The sequence below is a fragment of the Corvus moneduloides genome, chromosome 5, assembly GCF_009650955.1.
Source record: "Corvus moneduloides isolate bCorMon1 chromosome 5, bCorMon1.pri, whole genome shotgun sequence".
Lineage (NCBI taxonomy): Eukaryota > Metazoa > Chordata > Aves > Passeriformes > Corvidae > Corvus > Corvus moneduloides.
Genome location: NC_045480.1, coordinates 50,151,987 through 50,169,111, shown reverse-complemented (window position 1 = coordinate 50,169,111; position 17,125 = coordinate 50,151,987). Strand labels below are relative to the sequence as shown.

The 17,125-nt window shown below is 43.1% G+C and overlaps 1 protein-coding gene across 2 annotated transcripts in view; it reads right to left on the bottom strand.

The window, feature by feature from the left end:
* The window catches only part of FNIP2 (folliculin interacting protein 2), a 50,756-nt gene extending 35,462 nt beyond the window's left edge, over positions 1 to 15,294 (bottom strand). The window contains exon 1 of one of the 2 annotated variants that reach the window (XM_032108536.1): positions 15,053 to 15,294. In XM_032108536.1, coding sequence (XP_031964427.1) covers positions 15,053 to 15,147 — 95 coding nt within the window. In that variant the 5' untranslated portion in view covers positions 15,148 to 15,294. The remainder of the gene's footprint in view (positions 1 to 15,052) is intronic. The other variant, XM_032108535.1, reaches the window with a different exon arrangement.
* Positions 15,295 to 17,125: the final 1,831 nt, after the last annotated feature.

Below are 17,125 nucleotides of genomic sequence, written 5' to 3'. Positions count from 1 at the left end.
GTGACAAGCACTGGATCACAGTCACTCCTCCTCCCAAGTGTGGCAAACAAGTGAAATCTTCAGCCTGTTCTCAAGTGGTTCAAATGATTTAGGAGAGGACAACTATAGCCCTCACCTCATTGAGAAAGACTACTTTAAACACCAGTGTTCCCAGTTATCTTTTAAGTGTGAATGAAATAAGTGAAATAATACACTTTGACTAAGATCAGGAATTCACAGCCTTTGCTTCTGTCCTACCTTTTCCCCAAACAAACCAAAATTCTGGAACATTCATCAAACTATCAAATTCACATCAGACATCAGAACAAGGAACTCCTGTAAGCTCACTAAAGAGATGTGCTTCACAACATTACCTCATCTGTAAATGTAATCATTCATAGAATAATAAAAATCCTGAAGTACCTGGAGAATTAACACTGAAAATCCACAGAACAGTTTCTAAACAACAAAATAATACATAAATCCACACATGCAAAACAGCCAAGAGTCCATAAAGTAGATAATACAGAAAATGGAAGAAAGTGTCCTGCTCTGCAGATGTAATCGTCTGTGAAGCAGGGTTTAATCACTCTTTTTCTAGGCTATGTGACAGCATGTCACCTGCTCTGTTTGTAGGTCATTTCCTGTCCTTCATCTTCACTGTGAGACAATTGCCTAAATTATTTCAACTCAAGGTAACACTTTACCCAGAAAATTTGGGGTGGGGAAAAGAGGAAAGAAATATATGTAAGGTAGTTGAGAATAATTTTCTGTGTAAGTTACAGCTGTCCACTAAAACTTAAGTGCTGTTTTCGAATGTAAGAGAATATTTGCAGAGACCCCTGTAAGGTTTTATTTTCCAAACAGCTTTTAGAAGCAGCTACAGAAGCTTAGGAAAACAAAGTTTGAATTATACCTGCTGTTTCAGTGAGCATTTGTTTTTGCAAAACATACATTTAGCAAAATTGATACACAAAAAAATGCCTAGACCCAGCCATTCAGGATTAGTGCCAAAACACACGTTTAAAGATGAAGTGGAATCTCTTTTGGATTGCTTAATGATGATTTTCCCTCTTTTAGTCCACTGAATAGCTTATGTGGAAGACATAGGTTCCCTTCTTCCCTCCTAATTTGAATCATTTACCCTGCATTGTTTTTTCTCTTTCTAAAACCTCAGATATGGAAGAGTTGTGCTGATGCCACACCACATTCCTTTTCCACAATGACTTAAAGTTGTCCTAATATGGTAAAGCTCTATTCACCTCAGATGAACTACCTTGTTCAAGCATGATACATAGTTACTAGTTTCACACAAGTTAGGCGGGATACATTGCAGATTAGTCACGCAACAAGTGAAGGAAGGTATTATTTGGAGCACTGCTCTCTCTCAGGATAGATTTTCCTGAAGAAAGAGTTCAGGTGGAGAAAAATAAAGTTCTCAGTATCAAATCACTGTACAGAAGGGTCACTTTTTTTTTTTTAGCATAATTCTATATGTTCATCTATGAAATGAAAAACAATATTGGATATACTTGTTCACTGAAAAGTTAGAATGCCACACATTCCCTGCTCAGGAAAGGACAATATACTGGATTTTTGTAAGGCTGGAAGCATTTTTTCACTGTTTATGTTGCTACAAAGCAAAATCATCACAGGTATGCACAAAAAACAACAAGACGCACACACACTGCTGATAGAGGCTAACAAACAGATCTGCGCAAGTTAGAGTCACCATAAATTGCACACACCATCCTTCCACAAAGAGAAAGAGCAGCCCATTAAACCAGTGCGTCACAACCCAACCTCTGCAAGTTATCAGGAATCACTGCTCACTGGCTTATCGACAAATCTGAAGTTTGGGAGCTAGCTTTCATACAGTATCTCAGTAATAATGTAGAAATAAAAAAATAAAACCCACAACAAAACAAAACCCTAATCAAAGAAAACACCCAGCAAGTACAATGTGTTTGAAGTAAGACCACAAATAGCACAGAGACAGCGCTCTCAGTTGCTAGCTCCAGAAGTGGAATTCCTCATTAGCAAAGAAAAGAGCTAAAGACTTGTAATTGCATGAAAAAATGCATGCATTTGTGTTTTACCATTAAGAAAAGCGTGGTTTTGTTAAACTAGGTCTTTAAACAAAGAAAGGCGAAGTCTGCAATAACAAAAGGTTAGCACCCTAGGTCCACCACCTAGTTCCTTCCTCCACACAGAAAGCCATGATCAGTCTTAACCAACTTTCTCCCTTCCATCCCACTTTCTGCCCTCATCTCCGTAGCTTCTATTAGCCAGGAGAGCTCAGCTGACCCAAAGGAAGTCAAGAATTTTGCAGAAGTTGTTTCATAGTGATGATCTTTATCATTTCAAAGAACCGAAGATTTGCTTGTAATTCAACACTCTTTAGGATTTGACTCCGCTTCTTTCCCTGTTTATTTTTTCAAGGCACCGGCAAGAGCTGACTTCCAGCTTTCACTGGAGCCAAGCAGCTCAGGCCAAATGGCAGCAGCCATCCGGAAGCACGCCGTGCTGGGTCCGGCATCTCTGCAGAGCAGGCGGGCACAGGCGGCCGGGCCGGCCAGGCCACCCCACCTCCTCCGGCACGCAGCGCTGGGTCTCAGCTAATGCATCATTCCCATGTCACTTGTTCCAGCGGCGCCATGTGACTGGGCCAGCGGCCAGGAACACAGCTACTAAATACAGACACTGCCAAGGCACGTCTGGGAACTGCCTCTGCCAGAAAATGAGATTAAGAGAAAACTTTTATCCTGCCTCTGTCTTTCCCCACCTTCTCCTGAACACAAGGAAGAACTACACATTGTACCTCTGAAGGTGAATTTTGAGAAACAATGCAAACAAGGCAGAATCTGGTATTTATAACACTGTACAGGCTCTTACTGTGTTGCAGTGCTGTACTAAAGTACTGACAGATCTCAGACCTTTGTATATCCTACATAAGTGAGCAGGCCAAGACAGACATCACCACACCTTAGGGCTCGTATCCTGAGGCATGGGTTTGGTTGCCTACTCTTTCCTGTTCCTTCCGCCTCTTCTATGAAGCCCTGTATTCTATATTTTATTCTTTTTATTTAAGAAAGAATCTGTATACAGCTTTCAACCCCCTGTTCAAAGGAGTAATTTTAGAATATGAAAAAAAAATTACTAAGAAAAAATGTTATTTACTAGACGTGAGTAAATACATAGATACAGAGATATGAAAAATGCCTAGTGTTTAACATTCCCCTCCCAATATTTCCTAGCTAAATGAAAAATATTCTTTCGGCTATAACACACACAAACACCTTCACTCAAAGTAGCTAAAAACACCCGCAGGTTAACAGCATTTCTTTACAAATTTCCTCCACTTCTACTATGAAAAGGCTACATTCACAAGAGGGCTTTGTGAACTCCAGAGGATGTGGCACTTTTTCAAGCTTTACAGACAGAAGTTTAGGGTACTCTCACCAGGGGCGCAGAAAGATTGCAAATCCCCATTTCTTGTCGTAGTTCTGAACACGCACTCCCACTGTACAAAAGAACACTCTCAAGGAGGGCTAGAGGCAAGTGCTATCCATGTTCCTCTTTCAAAGGAAACTGCTTCAGAAGGGGTCAGTTTCATCTAATCCAAAAGCACAGACTCAGCAGTTATCACTTCACTTAAAAAAAAAAAAAATTACCTCCTAAATTCCTAATATATGAAAAGATATCAGATGCGGCTCTCTAACAGTGCTGAGAGCTGAAGCAGCCCAGCTTTTTTTGACCAGATAACATAATATTGGTGAGGCCTCTGTAAATGGTTATGTTAAACTGTTGTGAGAACAAGATGTGTTTTGATCCTTGTAAAACAGAGATTGCAACTGAAAAGTTAGTCTGCAATAATCAGGAAGGGAAGGGAAAAAACTAAGTTGAATATTTATGAGAATGTACTGATTTACCCAACTGGCAAGAATGTTGGAAAGAACACATCCACAAGAAGCCATGCTTGATCACCCAAAAGTTGCTATAGCATGAACAGCAAAGTCCATTGCCTCGGTCTAGATGAATGCCAGGAAATCCTGACTTAGATTGAATGAAATGATAACACGGACGGATATAACGTCAGCTCCGGCATTTTTCACCAGTTATAGCCAAAAATATGTTTTGCTCCTCTTGTTGTTATGACAATTTGTCTATTCCATCCAAAACACTTTCCTTAACCCTCTCTTGCAGACAGCACAGAAAGTAGCTTTCTAGTAACTAGAACTGAATCTTCAAGGCTTAGACATATTTGCTTTCAAGTTTCACTGGAAATGGAAGGAGGAATCACGTCTTGGGACCATGTGCAGAAGATCATGGTAATTAAATCACTCATACCATACACCTTCTCAATGAAAAAGACTACACACAAAACCAACCAACCAAACCACAGTCCTGCAGCTGACTGGCATGGGCAAACCTAACCTTGCTGCAAGCCACTATGCTAAAGACTTACGTTCTATTTACCACCAATTGCACAGGACTTTGAATGTATAAATAGTCATTAAGTTATGAAACAGTCTCCCCTCCTTAAAGCAGGCCAACCACTCTAAACTACTCACATAGGATCCCAAACATTTTCTCAAAAACACTGGTATTATGGTAGACTTAGAAGTTTATCCAGTCAGGTTTGTACCTAATTATGGCTGACCGCACCCAGTAATGTGCTAACATTGGGCTGCCAAGTATCAGTCCATCAATCCTGAAGTATTTGGGCAAAAAACTAAAAATCACACAGAAAATCCAGTTGCATCCTTGTCCTGCCATAACAAAATGATCTGCACATTGATAGATGCAAACAAATTTCAGTCAGCAAGCTTATGCAGTAATTATTTAGACAAATTAGAAACCTTTCTCCTCATAAGAAGGCAAAAATTGGTCAAGCTCCTTTAGCGTTCCCCAGAAGAACAGTGTTCAAGAAAATCCTTTATAACAGACCTGATTTACTCCTGAGATGAAGCCTACCAGAGCAGACTCACTAGGAGCCATCCTAACAGCTACAGATTCAGGAAAACTTCATTTAAATACAATTTAAATACAAACTCTCACTTTCTTTTCACTTTGTCAAAACAGGGCCCAAGGATACAACTCTAATGAAGACGATAGTCAACTTTTACTACTTCAGTAATGCAAACAAAAAGCCAAACTCAAACTGAATTTCAATCAAATTTCTAGTTCACATGCCAACACATTTCAATACAAATACAGAATTATTTCTTTAAGCAGTAAACAAAGTTTAATTCAGAGGTTCAAGTCATCTTTGGTACTCCACACAGATGTGGTTTGCTTAAAAACAAAGAAATTGGACAGATGCATTATCAGTGTGCACATGGGTTCATTGAGTTGATTGTTTCAAAAAACCGACATTCACTAAAAATACATTGTTCTGTTTGCATTTTTGTCTTCTTTGCATACCTACCCCTGCACCCATTATCCAGTCCAGCTACACATAAGCATTTTACAGCATTTTCACCAAGCGCTACCATAAAGTGACAAACAGCTGTTTTCAAATATATGTTATTTCCCTCCTTCCATTTAAAAGCATTCCCAAATATATCCCTCTCTGTAAGACTGCTTATAGGAACTTTTGAACAGAAAAAATTTAGTACCTGAATTTTTTGAACTCAACTGTAATGTGATCTAGTCCACAGGGTGTGACTGACATATATCCCCACATCTCACAAGTACCAAAGTCATCAGGTGTTACCCACTCCCAAACTTGGAATTGTATCTGAAATAATTTTAGTGCTTTGTAAGCATGATTTATATCCACAGCCAAATCTCACAAATACCTTTATAAGGAGAGAGGGTTAATTTTCCCAACTCTTTAACTCGATGTGATCTAGAAATGCTTTCAACAGTTAGAAGGGCAGAAGTTGCACTCGTGAAGCTGTTTTAAGTGGCTAACACGTGAGAGCAACCTTCCTCCAGGCTAAAAGCCAAGACCAAGTAGACCTCAGATGCATGTCACTATGGTTGTCTGCTAAGTGAACTGAAGTGGCTACAAAATCCCTACTCTTTACTCCAGCCTTCTCAACACAGCTGAGGATTAGCCCTCCATAACCATTCCTGCACGGTGTGACAGCTTAACACAGACTACTGTAAGAAGAGCTGGTTCTATCACTGACCTTTACACAGACATGACTGAGAGGGCTTCAGCCCTATTCTATCAACACTACCATGGAAGTGACAAATGTCCAGCCAATACCCGACCCCAGCATGGCACAAGAGAATGCAGTAGCATCTTGTAACATTGGAGCCATTCACCAAGACCAGAATCTTCACATGCATGGACTAACCCTGCTGCTGCACAGCTGAGAAAGCAGTTTCTGCACCAAATTTCTTATTCCTTGTGCCTGCACCTTCCTTCCCTGCAGCCGCATAGGTCTCTGCCCACCTCTAGGTTGTTTAACCCAGGCCTGTTAAACAAGCCAGGACACTTCAGAAACAAAAGGCCCATGAGCTTTCCCACAGTAGGATTAGTCCTAAAAAGTACAACTCATTTTAGAGTGCAAGTTAGAGAGCAGACTGTTAAATGGGAAGATTTGAAAAGGTCATTTTGGGGGAATGTGAAAGGAAAGACAAGGAAATATGACAGACACGAGCGCTCAACTGTTCAGCAATAGTTGGACAAGCTCGTGTGCTCCCATAGAAAAGCAAAAGATACAACAAAAATTTGTCTGAACATAAACTAATTTCTGTGAATTGCAGATTTAGAAAAGTTCTAATAACTGTCTTTTACAGCCCACCGAGAGCTTTAACATTACAACATCATATTACATTCTGTAAAGTTATCCACATTCGGTGAAATAATAATTTAAGAATAACTTGCTCAGAACTATGATTTCAACAGTTTGTAGAGCCTTCTCTCTGGGCTTTGAAAAACTTTATCTACTGTACTCTGCTCAGATTTTCTGTACTCCTGGAGCTGTGCATTAACAAACCTAACCCTGAGAGCTGAGCAATTTCAGGTGTTGGATAACATCCAGATTCAGAATTCACTGCAAATACTCTGCACAGAAATTCAGAGCACTGAGTTCATTCAAGCCTCTGTTTTCTTTCATAAAAATCAGTAAACACAATGAAAGCAAAAGCTAAGAGTTGTTATTGCAAAAAACTTCCCGATTCCATTACAAAAAATTAAGTACTATGTTCAGATTTCTAGTTTGAGAGTGCTAATACCAAATGCAGACTGCTAGCACCTCTATTAGAAAAATAAATATTGTCAGATTGTTTACTTAATACAGTTGATTTCATTAGCACACCTAAAACTTCTCTGAGCACCTTGGAGGAGAAAAGTTGAGCTGTATTGCACTGAAGTGAGAGCATCCTGCAGAGAAAGCTCCATACTGATTCAGTAATCACATCACACACAGCTCAGGTTTCACTTCAGCACAGTCCATGGAAGCAAAATCATGACTCAGTTTTAACTCAGCAACAAGTGTGATGTAAAGCCCTCATGCCCGTTTATCAGTACTATTCGAAGAACCTCAGCAATACCAGAAGTGCGCTGACTGACCACAGACATTTCAGCTGCAGGTCAGGTAAACGCACCTGCCCTTGCCCTACTCGACATGGGGAAGACACGGGCACTGTTGCCAGAGCTCCTAAGCTCGTCCTCTCAGTGCCTCAGAACACTTTGCCTTGTAGCCTGCACAGTAGCTTGTCTTGTGATCCCAGCCTTGCATACTAAAGCATGACATTACTAAGGTATTCCAGTGACAAACCCAGACAAACAGGGCAAATGGAGAGACTTGAGAAAGGCACTGTTAAGGCAGGGAGAGAGCAGAACAGAGAAGAACCTGAGCATGAAGATTAAAAAGCAGCATAGGGGGAGCACACACAGAGGAGCTGATTCATGGCAGGCAAAGGTGACCTGCCGTGTCCATGCCTGTTAGTCAGATCAGCAGTAATCTGACACTATCACAGGAAGCACACTGAAAGAGTGCAGACAGATATTTACTGTCTTCACACAAGTACCCATTCAAAGTCCTCCTTTTCTTGCTTATTCTCTCTAGCAAGCCTGTTCACCACCACCCTACAGAACTGCATTCCTCATCTTTTGCCTAAGAAGTGTACCCATGGAAACCTTCACATAGCAAATACTGGTAATTAGGACAGCCTAAGAACATTCTTCTTACAACATTTCATCTAAGCTGCATACAAGACAACAGTGGGCTCTTAATCAAGGGTGCACTTAGAAGTAACTCTTAACAAATCATAAAGCACAACACATGGCTCCAGAACTGAATCTACTCTTCAGAAGCTTCTTCTCCATGAACATCACTAAGGTGCAAAGTACAGGATGAAAGTACATGATTGTTAGTGTCAGAAGGAATTCTTAAAGGAACAGGTACATCACCAAGGTTTGTAGCACATGTAGTGAGTATTAGTATTTAAAGAATTTTCTTTGCAAAACAAGTCCTCAGCAATTTCAATAATACTGAAATGTCAGAACAAGGAATTACTTATATGAAAAAAATTACTCCATTTTCTGTCCCCCCTAACCCCAGCTACTTTGTCACATCTACTCCCTCAGGGCATTTGCTCTGCTGTTACTCACTGCTCAGACCAAAGCAACAGCTAAAGGACATGCATTGGAAACACCTACATCCTACAACATGGAAGTGGGATGACATGATGACTAATGACTAAAACATTTTTGTCAAAACTCTTCCACCTTCCTTTCCCCCAAATTTTAATAAAGCTATTTTGCAACTTTAACTTAGTTTACATAAGAAAAGCTACAAAGTTTATCTAAGTTTACATGAAGCCAGCATCTGCTTGCAACAAAGCTCTGCATCAGTTTTAAAAATGTCTCTCTACAAATTCAGCTTTTATGAATGCTTGTCCACATTTTTCAGCCCCAAGCAGCTTTATTTGCTCATTCACATCAAGCCATTTATGTCAACAGGTATTCCCTTACAGCATTAGCATCACCACATTAAATTGCAGTGTTTCCTGCTTTCAACAAGGAGAGACACCTCCAAGGCTTTCTCCTGCTACTATTCCCCAAAACACTTTCCACTGAGCATAATATGTGGCACAGTACGCACTCACCCAGTTTTGGACATGTCAACAGCAAAAGTGCCCTAAGTGTAAGGAATCAAGCACCTACTATCAAACTGCACACCAGTTTAAGAATCAGTGCATGGAACTCCATGGATAAGTTACCTGTTAATCAGAAATAAGGTAACCTACAGGCAAAACCGATTTGACTGTCAGGCAATAATGCATCTTTTCATGGCATTAAATTAAATAACCAGGGTACATCCACCCCTCTCAGAATGCCAATAGGTTGTGCATTTCCACACAATTTTTTAGTCATCTGTGGCAAAGAAAAAAAAAAAAAACAACCAAGAAACAGGGTGTCTTCTTGCAACTTTAAGAGAGATTGAGCTAGTCTCAGAGCAAAGCTAGAGGAAACCAAGAGGTTGTTCAGTAACAGCAGTGTTTAGGGGAAGGGAAATCCAAACAACTAAAGAAGAATGGCCTTAGTTCCTGCAAAGCTCAAAACTAGAGGACTTGGGGCTTGTTTGTTTTCCTTCAAAAAAGCCCCAGGCTGGAAGTGTGGTTTCCATGTCAAAAGACCATACTTTCAATCACTTCTTCTCTAAGCTGCTTTCTTGAGTGAGACTGTAATAAACCTCTTTCTGCAGAACTTATTCTTTAGGTCATTTTACTGATGAAAGACTAATGCCAGCACAGAGGTGAAATACTGCATCTTAAGGCTCACCTTCAGCTGTCAGTGAAATGGTGTATGGTTTAGACTTGCTCTTTCACCTTTCTTGCCCCCATGCTCAGATACAGCTGTGGGCTGGATTGCCCTTTTACAGCATATAAAACAGTGATTTTCTTTCAAATGCTTTTTGAAGGGTTTACAGACAGATGTTTAAGGATATTTCCATGTATGAAGATGCACATGTGTGCTCAGTAGCGTTATTGATGTGTGGATCTCCACAAAACTGCAAGAAGCTCAAGAAAAAACCCAGTTAGGTCACAAGAACATTCCGAGGAGTGTTTCATTTAAACAAACTGACATGCAAGCAGACTCCAAGCTCACTGCTGCTTTCTTTCCTTTTTCAGAAGGTGGAACATTGCCAGGCTGGTAACAAATGCTGTGAAATAATGCTTAGCAAGTAGGATCCCACCAAGCATTTCAGCACGATGACCAAAGGAATCACTAGTACCAGCTGCCAAACAAATGATCTCATATACCAAAGCTAACAAACTGTTACCAGATAGATATCCTGCAGCTACAACATGACATCCGTTCCATTACAGACACCAGAAGGAGCAGCTGATACTTAAAGCTGAAGAAATAGACTGTATGCAGGTTTCAGACACAGCTGAAATAATACAACCTTTCTTTTTTAAAAAACACATAAAATGAGGTTATTCCCTACTTTACAACAGTCCTTCACTAAACACACCGATATCAAAGAAATTTCATATCAGGTTGCAATGCAGAAATTACACATTCAGCAGTGAAAGCAGTCTTCCAAAAACTCCAAGACATTTATTTTCATTAAAAAAAACCCCAAAACCAAATCAAAGACCAAAATTAAGGTGAAGTCTAAACCTGCAGCTTAAGGATAACCTCAGATTTAATGCTGAAAAGTATAGAAAAGCACTGATGGGAAATTTCTTCTAGGATCAGGTAAACACAATTACAGAAAAACTGCTATCAGTTTAAGTAAAATCAAACTATCTGGAACCCATATCAATTTCCTTAAGAACACCCCCAATACCTTACTCAAATATATGCTTAGCACTTGAGACATTCTAGTCTTGAGATACTGTGTGCTTACATCCTATGTAATCCCTAAAACTTAATGGAGTGTTCAGTGGGTAAGGAATTGGTTGGACCATCACATCCAGAGGGCAGTGGTCAATGGCTAAGAGTCCTGATGGACATCAGTGACAAGTGGTGTCCCTTGGGGAATACCAACAATGGAATTGAGTACACCCTCAGCAAATTTGCAGACAACGCCAAGCTGTGCTTGTCTGCACACCTGAAGGATGGGATGCCAGTCCAAGGGACCTGGACAAGTTCAAGAAGTGGGCCCATGGGAATCTCATGAGGTTTAACAAGAAAAAGTGCCAGGTGCTGCACCTGGGTCAGGGCAAACCCTGGTATCAACCCAGGCTGGGGGATGAACAGATTCAGAGCAGCCCTGCCCAGAAGGACTCGGGGGTGCTGCTGGGTGAGAGGCTGGACACGACCCAGCAATGTGCACTTTCAGCCCAGAAAGCCAAATGTATCCTGGACTACATTAAAAGCAGCGTGGCCAGCAGGGCAAGGGAGACTATTTTGCCCTTCTTCTCTACACTTGTGAGACCGCACCTGCAGTGCTGCATCCCATTCTGAGGGTCCCCAGCACAGGAAGGACATGAACCTGATGGAGCAAGTCCAGAGGAGGGACACATGATTAGCAGGATGGAGCATCTCTCCTATGAGGAAAGGCTAAGACAATTGAGGCTGTTCAGTCTGAAAAAGACAAGACTTTGGGATGACCTAGTTGCTGCCTTCCAGTACCTGAAAGGAGCCTGTAAGAAATATGCAGAGAGAATATTTTAAAAAGCATGTAGTGACAGGACAAGGAGGAACGACTTCAAACAAGGAAAATAGGTTTAGACTAGATATTAGGAAAAATTCTTTATTGTGAGGGTGGTGAGACACTGGAAGAGTTTGCCCAGAAAAGTGGTGGATACCCCATCCCTGGAAATGTTGAAGGGCAGGCTGGATGGGGGTCTGATCAATCTGGTCTAGTGGAAGATATCCCTGTCCAAGGCAGCAGGGGTTGGAACTAGACGATCTCTAAGGTCTGTTCCAGCATGAGCTGTTTTATGATTCTGCTGGGCAGATGACCCTGGTAGCACTCCAAAAAATTGTACAAACTACACTAAACCAATCTTGTAAGGGAAGTAACATTTGATAAGGAAAAAAGCAGTTTCAGGGGAATTTATCCACATAAATACACATTGCTTGCACACAAAGTAATTAGGGTTTCCCCAGAGCCTCAGAGTCTAAGGAGAAATATATTGAATTACAGCCACTTAAGTGTCTCTGTTGAAAGGGGTACGTGCATATGCACACATACATCTTTACATATGTATTACACATACACACACATATGTATATATTCAGTTAAGGGAGGCAAGAAGCAGCAGTAAAAAAACAGAAGCTCAAGTCTGTGTACAAAACTGCTTAGAACAAAATGTAATATCTCACTAATACACACCTTTTCTCCAGCTGGTTTATAATTTCTCTTTTTGTAAAAAAAGAGCTAAGCTACTCTTTAATTCTAACTACTACCCTTCTACCACTTCATACTTCCATTATCTTGAAGGGAGGCCTGGGCCAGTGGAAAGTCCTACTATCCTAATAGTTCTGTATTAGCATCTACACGTCATGTATACATTCTCCTCACCCAGCACGTAAGGGTTGTGCTCATGTGAACATGCAGTGCAGCCCAACCAGACTAGCTCCACAGAGTGCATTAATTGGTGCTAAGGATCTGACACCCACACTGTCCGTGTTCTGGAGTTTTTTATTTTTGATCAGCTGTAGTACGGTCCCAGGGCCTGAATACCCATTAGTGGTTGGAATACACTTTCTAATTTCATTCATTCCAACAGGAATCCAGTTTACGTACCGAAGCCACTTGGCTTTGTGAGCCAAAGTGCAGTTAGTGGAGACAATTTAGAGGTTTTCTTTAAAAGAGCACTCCTGAGCCAAATTAATATGCTTATGTTCATACACCCAGGAAATAATTTCCTGTGGCTCCACATTCATCTATAGGCACCATGTCTCTTCCTCTTTGAGGCTGTGCCAGCTCATCCTGGTAAGCAGCATGGACCTTGAAGCTCGATGTTTCCTTCAGAGCCAAAGAGACAAAACAGCAGGGACCTCTGGCCAAGATTTATCTCCCATCAAATGAGAGAGTGCAACAGAACCAGCACATATAGTACTTGTTACAGGTAAACCTCAAGCCTGGTTGATGGACCTCTTCAACAGAACTTTTCCTGGTGTTCCTGGGAAGACCAGAAAACACAAAGCGTCCCAACAATGTAGTTGAAAAAAGATGTCAAATTACATTAATTTGAGGAGGCATTATCTACTAAAGAGATTTCTGGTAATTCCTCTGTTGTTCAGGGTAAGGAGGGTGTGTGAATACACTTAAGCTTTCAAGGCTTTCATAACAATTGAAAGTCCAAGGATAGAGATTGTTACTGGTCTTACAGGGCTCCTTAACAAAGCTAAACACTGCAAGACATATTGAATGTGGACAGACCTCACTTAACAAAACCTGGAAAGAATAAAACTAACTAAAAATCCTTAGAAAGACAGTCTTGTCATTAGAAAATGATTCTGCCACTTTACATCTAACATTGACTGGCAGTATATGCTTAATACAGAAGCTACCAAAGGATTAAGTCTCCTGCTTTACTTAGGTCAAATCACATCTCTCCACTCAAACAGAGATTACTGTTCAACAGAAAGTCTATTAAAAGCATTGCAGCAGAGCTTCTAAGACCCTGTAAGTATGCTCCTGCAGATCATGAACAGATCACCAGGAAGAAAGAAAAAGCATTACAGCATATTTAAAAGTTGTAAGGAAGAATTTAATATTAACAAACAACAAAAAAAACCCATTCACATGTAAAATATTTCAAACAATTTTATTAACCATAGGTTTGTCAAAAGAAGTCAGGTACAAAGGGAATGAGGGAAAATAGGGGATAAAAAGAGTGAAGGGTACTTACAGTAGTATTTTTATTATAACAGCTTTTATTTGAAGTGTCACATCATTTAAATGTTACTCAAACTGAAAACCAAGTATTGAATATCTTAGGGAAAAAAAAATAACAGAAAACTGGTTTCTTCCATATTAGAGGAGATATTTAACCCATAAGGTAAGTGCTACAAGAAGTAAGTAGCAGTTACACAGAAGTAACCTGCAGTTACAACATATAGACTCAACAGCAACACAACATTCACCAGATTTGTTCTTTAATATGAACGCAGCTCCAATACTGTGACAAGTCACTTTCAAAGGAATCACCTTGTAACCCAAATATATTGACATTTTCATCTTACACCATTTGTCTCCACGATCATGCAACTTTAGCCACACAAATGGTCCCGCACAGACCATCTTTGAAATCATAATGGCTCCACGACTGTGATCTTTCATACTTGGCACTATGGCATTTTGTGGGTCAAAATACTGTCCACCGCTCTCCCTCACCATCCTTAGTAGTTTCAGCAGTGAAAGCCCAGATTCCAATTCAACCCTGTGTACCATCTGATCACAAGACCAGTCAACTCATGCCGCACAGAAAAACAGGCACAGAGGTTACCGGGCATGCATGTGATTGTCACTGTGCTCACCGGGCCGCTCGGTCTTGTGAGCAGCACAGATGTCACACGAACAAAGCTCCAAAGCACCAGCCCGAGCAAAACACTGTCCCCGAAGGTTCAGAAAACACTAACAATTCAATATTACACAGAAATTCAATATTACATAAAGGTTATACACATGAACCCTGAAGCAACGACAGCTACTGAACCTCACCTTTCAGCATGTGCGCTATCAAAAGCGGGGAGCAGTGAAAGGTGCCTAATGCTTAGCGGGTCACCAGACTGCGCACGTGTATTTAGGTCACAACAATTAAGCCGTTTCTTAATTTCCCCGTGCTGATGAGACCCGGGCACGAGTTATCACAGCAACTGCCCACAAACGCCAGACAGGGGGCCCGGCGGCTCTCTCCCACCGCTGCCGAGGGGCGAGCGCCCCAGGCTCCCGGGCGTGCCACGGCCAACTCGCGCAGAAAATGGCTGAGAGCTCCAACGAGAGGGAAAGGCGGGAGAAGAGCCACCCCGGCGCGGCCGTGCTCCCGCCGCACCCCCTTCCCCCCGGCCGCTCCCCCGGAAACTCCGCGGCGGGGGACCCTGCGGGGGCTGCGGCACACCTGCGCCCCACGCCGGCCTCTCTGCCGCCCCGCGGGGGCAGCCCCCGGGGCCCACCGCCGCCCGCCCCGCCGCCGCACTCACCTGAAGGCGGGCCCCTCCCCCGGAGCCCGGCCGTGGGGGGCCGCCGCGCCGCCGCCCCTTTTGTTGAAGAGCTTCTGGAGCAAGGTGGGGGCCATGCCGCCGCCCCGCCCGGCGGCGGCCCCGCCGCGCCCCTTGCAGCGGCTCAGCGGGCGGCGAGCGGCGGCGGCCGCGGCAGCATCCCCGGAGCCGCTGCGGAGCCGCCCAGCATTCCGCGGAGGCGAGGCGAGGCGAAAGGAGCGCCGGCCCGCTCAGCCGCGCCGGTCCCGGCGGCCGCCCGTCACCTGACCGAGAGGCCGAGCGCTCCTGGCCGGCGGCACTGACACCGGCGGCGCACCGGGCAGGGCAGCGCTCCCCACGCCGCCGGCAGACGGGGACGGAGCCCGGGAGCGCCGCGCCCCTCGGGCGGCCCCCATTGGCTGCGCGGCGCCCCCGCCCCGCCCCCAGCACGTGGTAAGGCGCGGGGGTGGCCCTTAAAGGGACAGGGCCCGGCCGGGCCGCGTGTGCGGGCTGTGCCGTGGTGTGTGCCGCGCCCGCGGTGAGCGCGGATACATCGAACCGGAGAGCCCGTGTGAAGGGGCTGGAAAGGGCCTTAAAGGTAATCTAGTCACAAACTGCACTGCCGTGGGCAGGGACACCTCCCACTAGACCACGTTTACCAAGGTCTTATCCAACCTGGCTTTGAACATCTCCAGGGTTGGGGCATCCATAACCTCCCTGAACAACCTGTTCCAGCTCCTCACCACCCTCACAGTAAAGAATTTCTTTCTAATATCTAACCTAAATTGCCCTTGTTTCAGTTTGAACCCAGTACTCCTAGTCCTATCACTACAGTTCCTGTTGAAGACCCTCTCCAGCTTCCATGTAGACCTCTTCAGATACTGGAAGGTAGCTATGAGGTGTCCATACAACCTTCTCGTCTCCAGGATGAACAGCCCCAACTCTCTCAACCTGTCTCTGTAGGGGAGGTGCTCCAGTCCTCTTAACCTTGTGGCACTCCTCTGGACTTGTTCCAACAGTTCCAACTCCTTATGTTGGGGACACCAGAACTGCATGAAGTTCTCCAGGTGTGATCTCACGAGAGCAGAGCAGAGGGGGAAATTCACCTCCCTTGACCTGCTGGGGCCACACTGCTTTTGATGTAGCCCAGGATTTGCTTGGCTTTCTGGGCTGCAAGCACACAGCCGGCTTATGTTGAGTTTTTTGTCCACATTCACACACAGATAATGTGTCTTTTACAACACATTGCTCTATATATAGAACTGTGTTTGCATACATATGTGTGCCCTGTGTGCGCACACATGTAAATCATGTGTTTGTGACTTACAACAATGTATTTGTGCAGTGAAGCAAGAACAAAGCATTGCCTGCATCAGAAGGGGCTGTTTCCCTGTTTGGGCTGACAGCAGAATGTGGCGTCCAAGTGGCCTCCCATCTTCCTCATACCAGCCAAACCCCCAGACTGACAAAAATCCATTGGGTTTCAGGAAGCTCACATGCCTCATTTTGCTCCATGCACCAATCTGTCTGGTCCAGGAAGGTTTTCACCTGATTTTTTTCTGAGTCAGGACTAGAATATCTGTAATGGAGAAATCCCTGGCATATAATTGTAGAAATACTGTGATTCCCTCAGGGAATCTGAACTTTTACTTTAGTCTTTGACCAGGCAAGCAGCAATATATTTGCAGGAAGGTAGGTCTGCTGGCATGGTGCCTATTTTCACTCAATTCTATTTAACAGATCGATTCCATTCACAAATAATTAGTTGAGGCTACAGTATTTAGGTATCACTTGAGACTTTATGTTTTTTTGTTTAATTTAAGGGAAAATTGTGTAGTTTTGCCCAGCAGCAGGATGACACCTTGATGTACCTACCAAGAGCACATGACTTCAAATGCTCCTTTTCAACCAGCTAAGTCACTGCATAGTGACAAAAACCAACCAACCAAACAAAACCCCCAAAACCCCAGGAAAAGCAGAATCACAGTAACTTCCTGCACTTTTTAGGAAACTGGAAGATGAGACACGGAGAATGGTGGTTATTATATAGTTGTAATGAATCACTACAATAGTTGT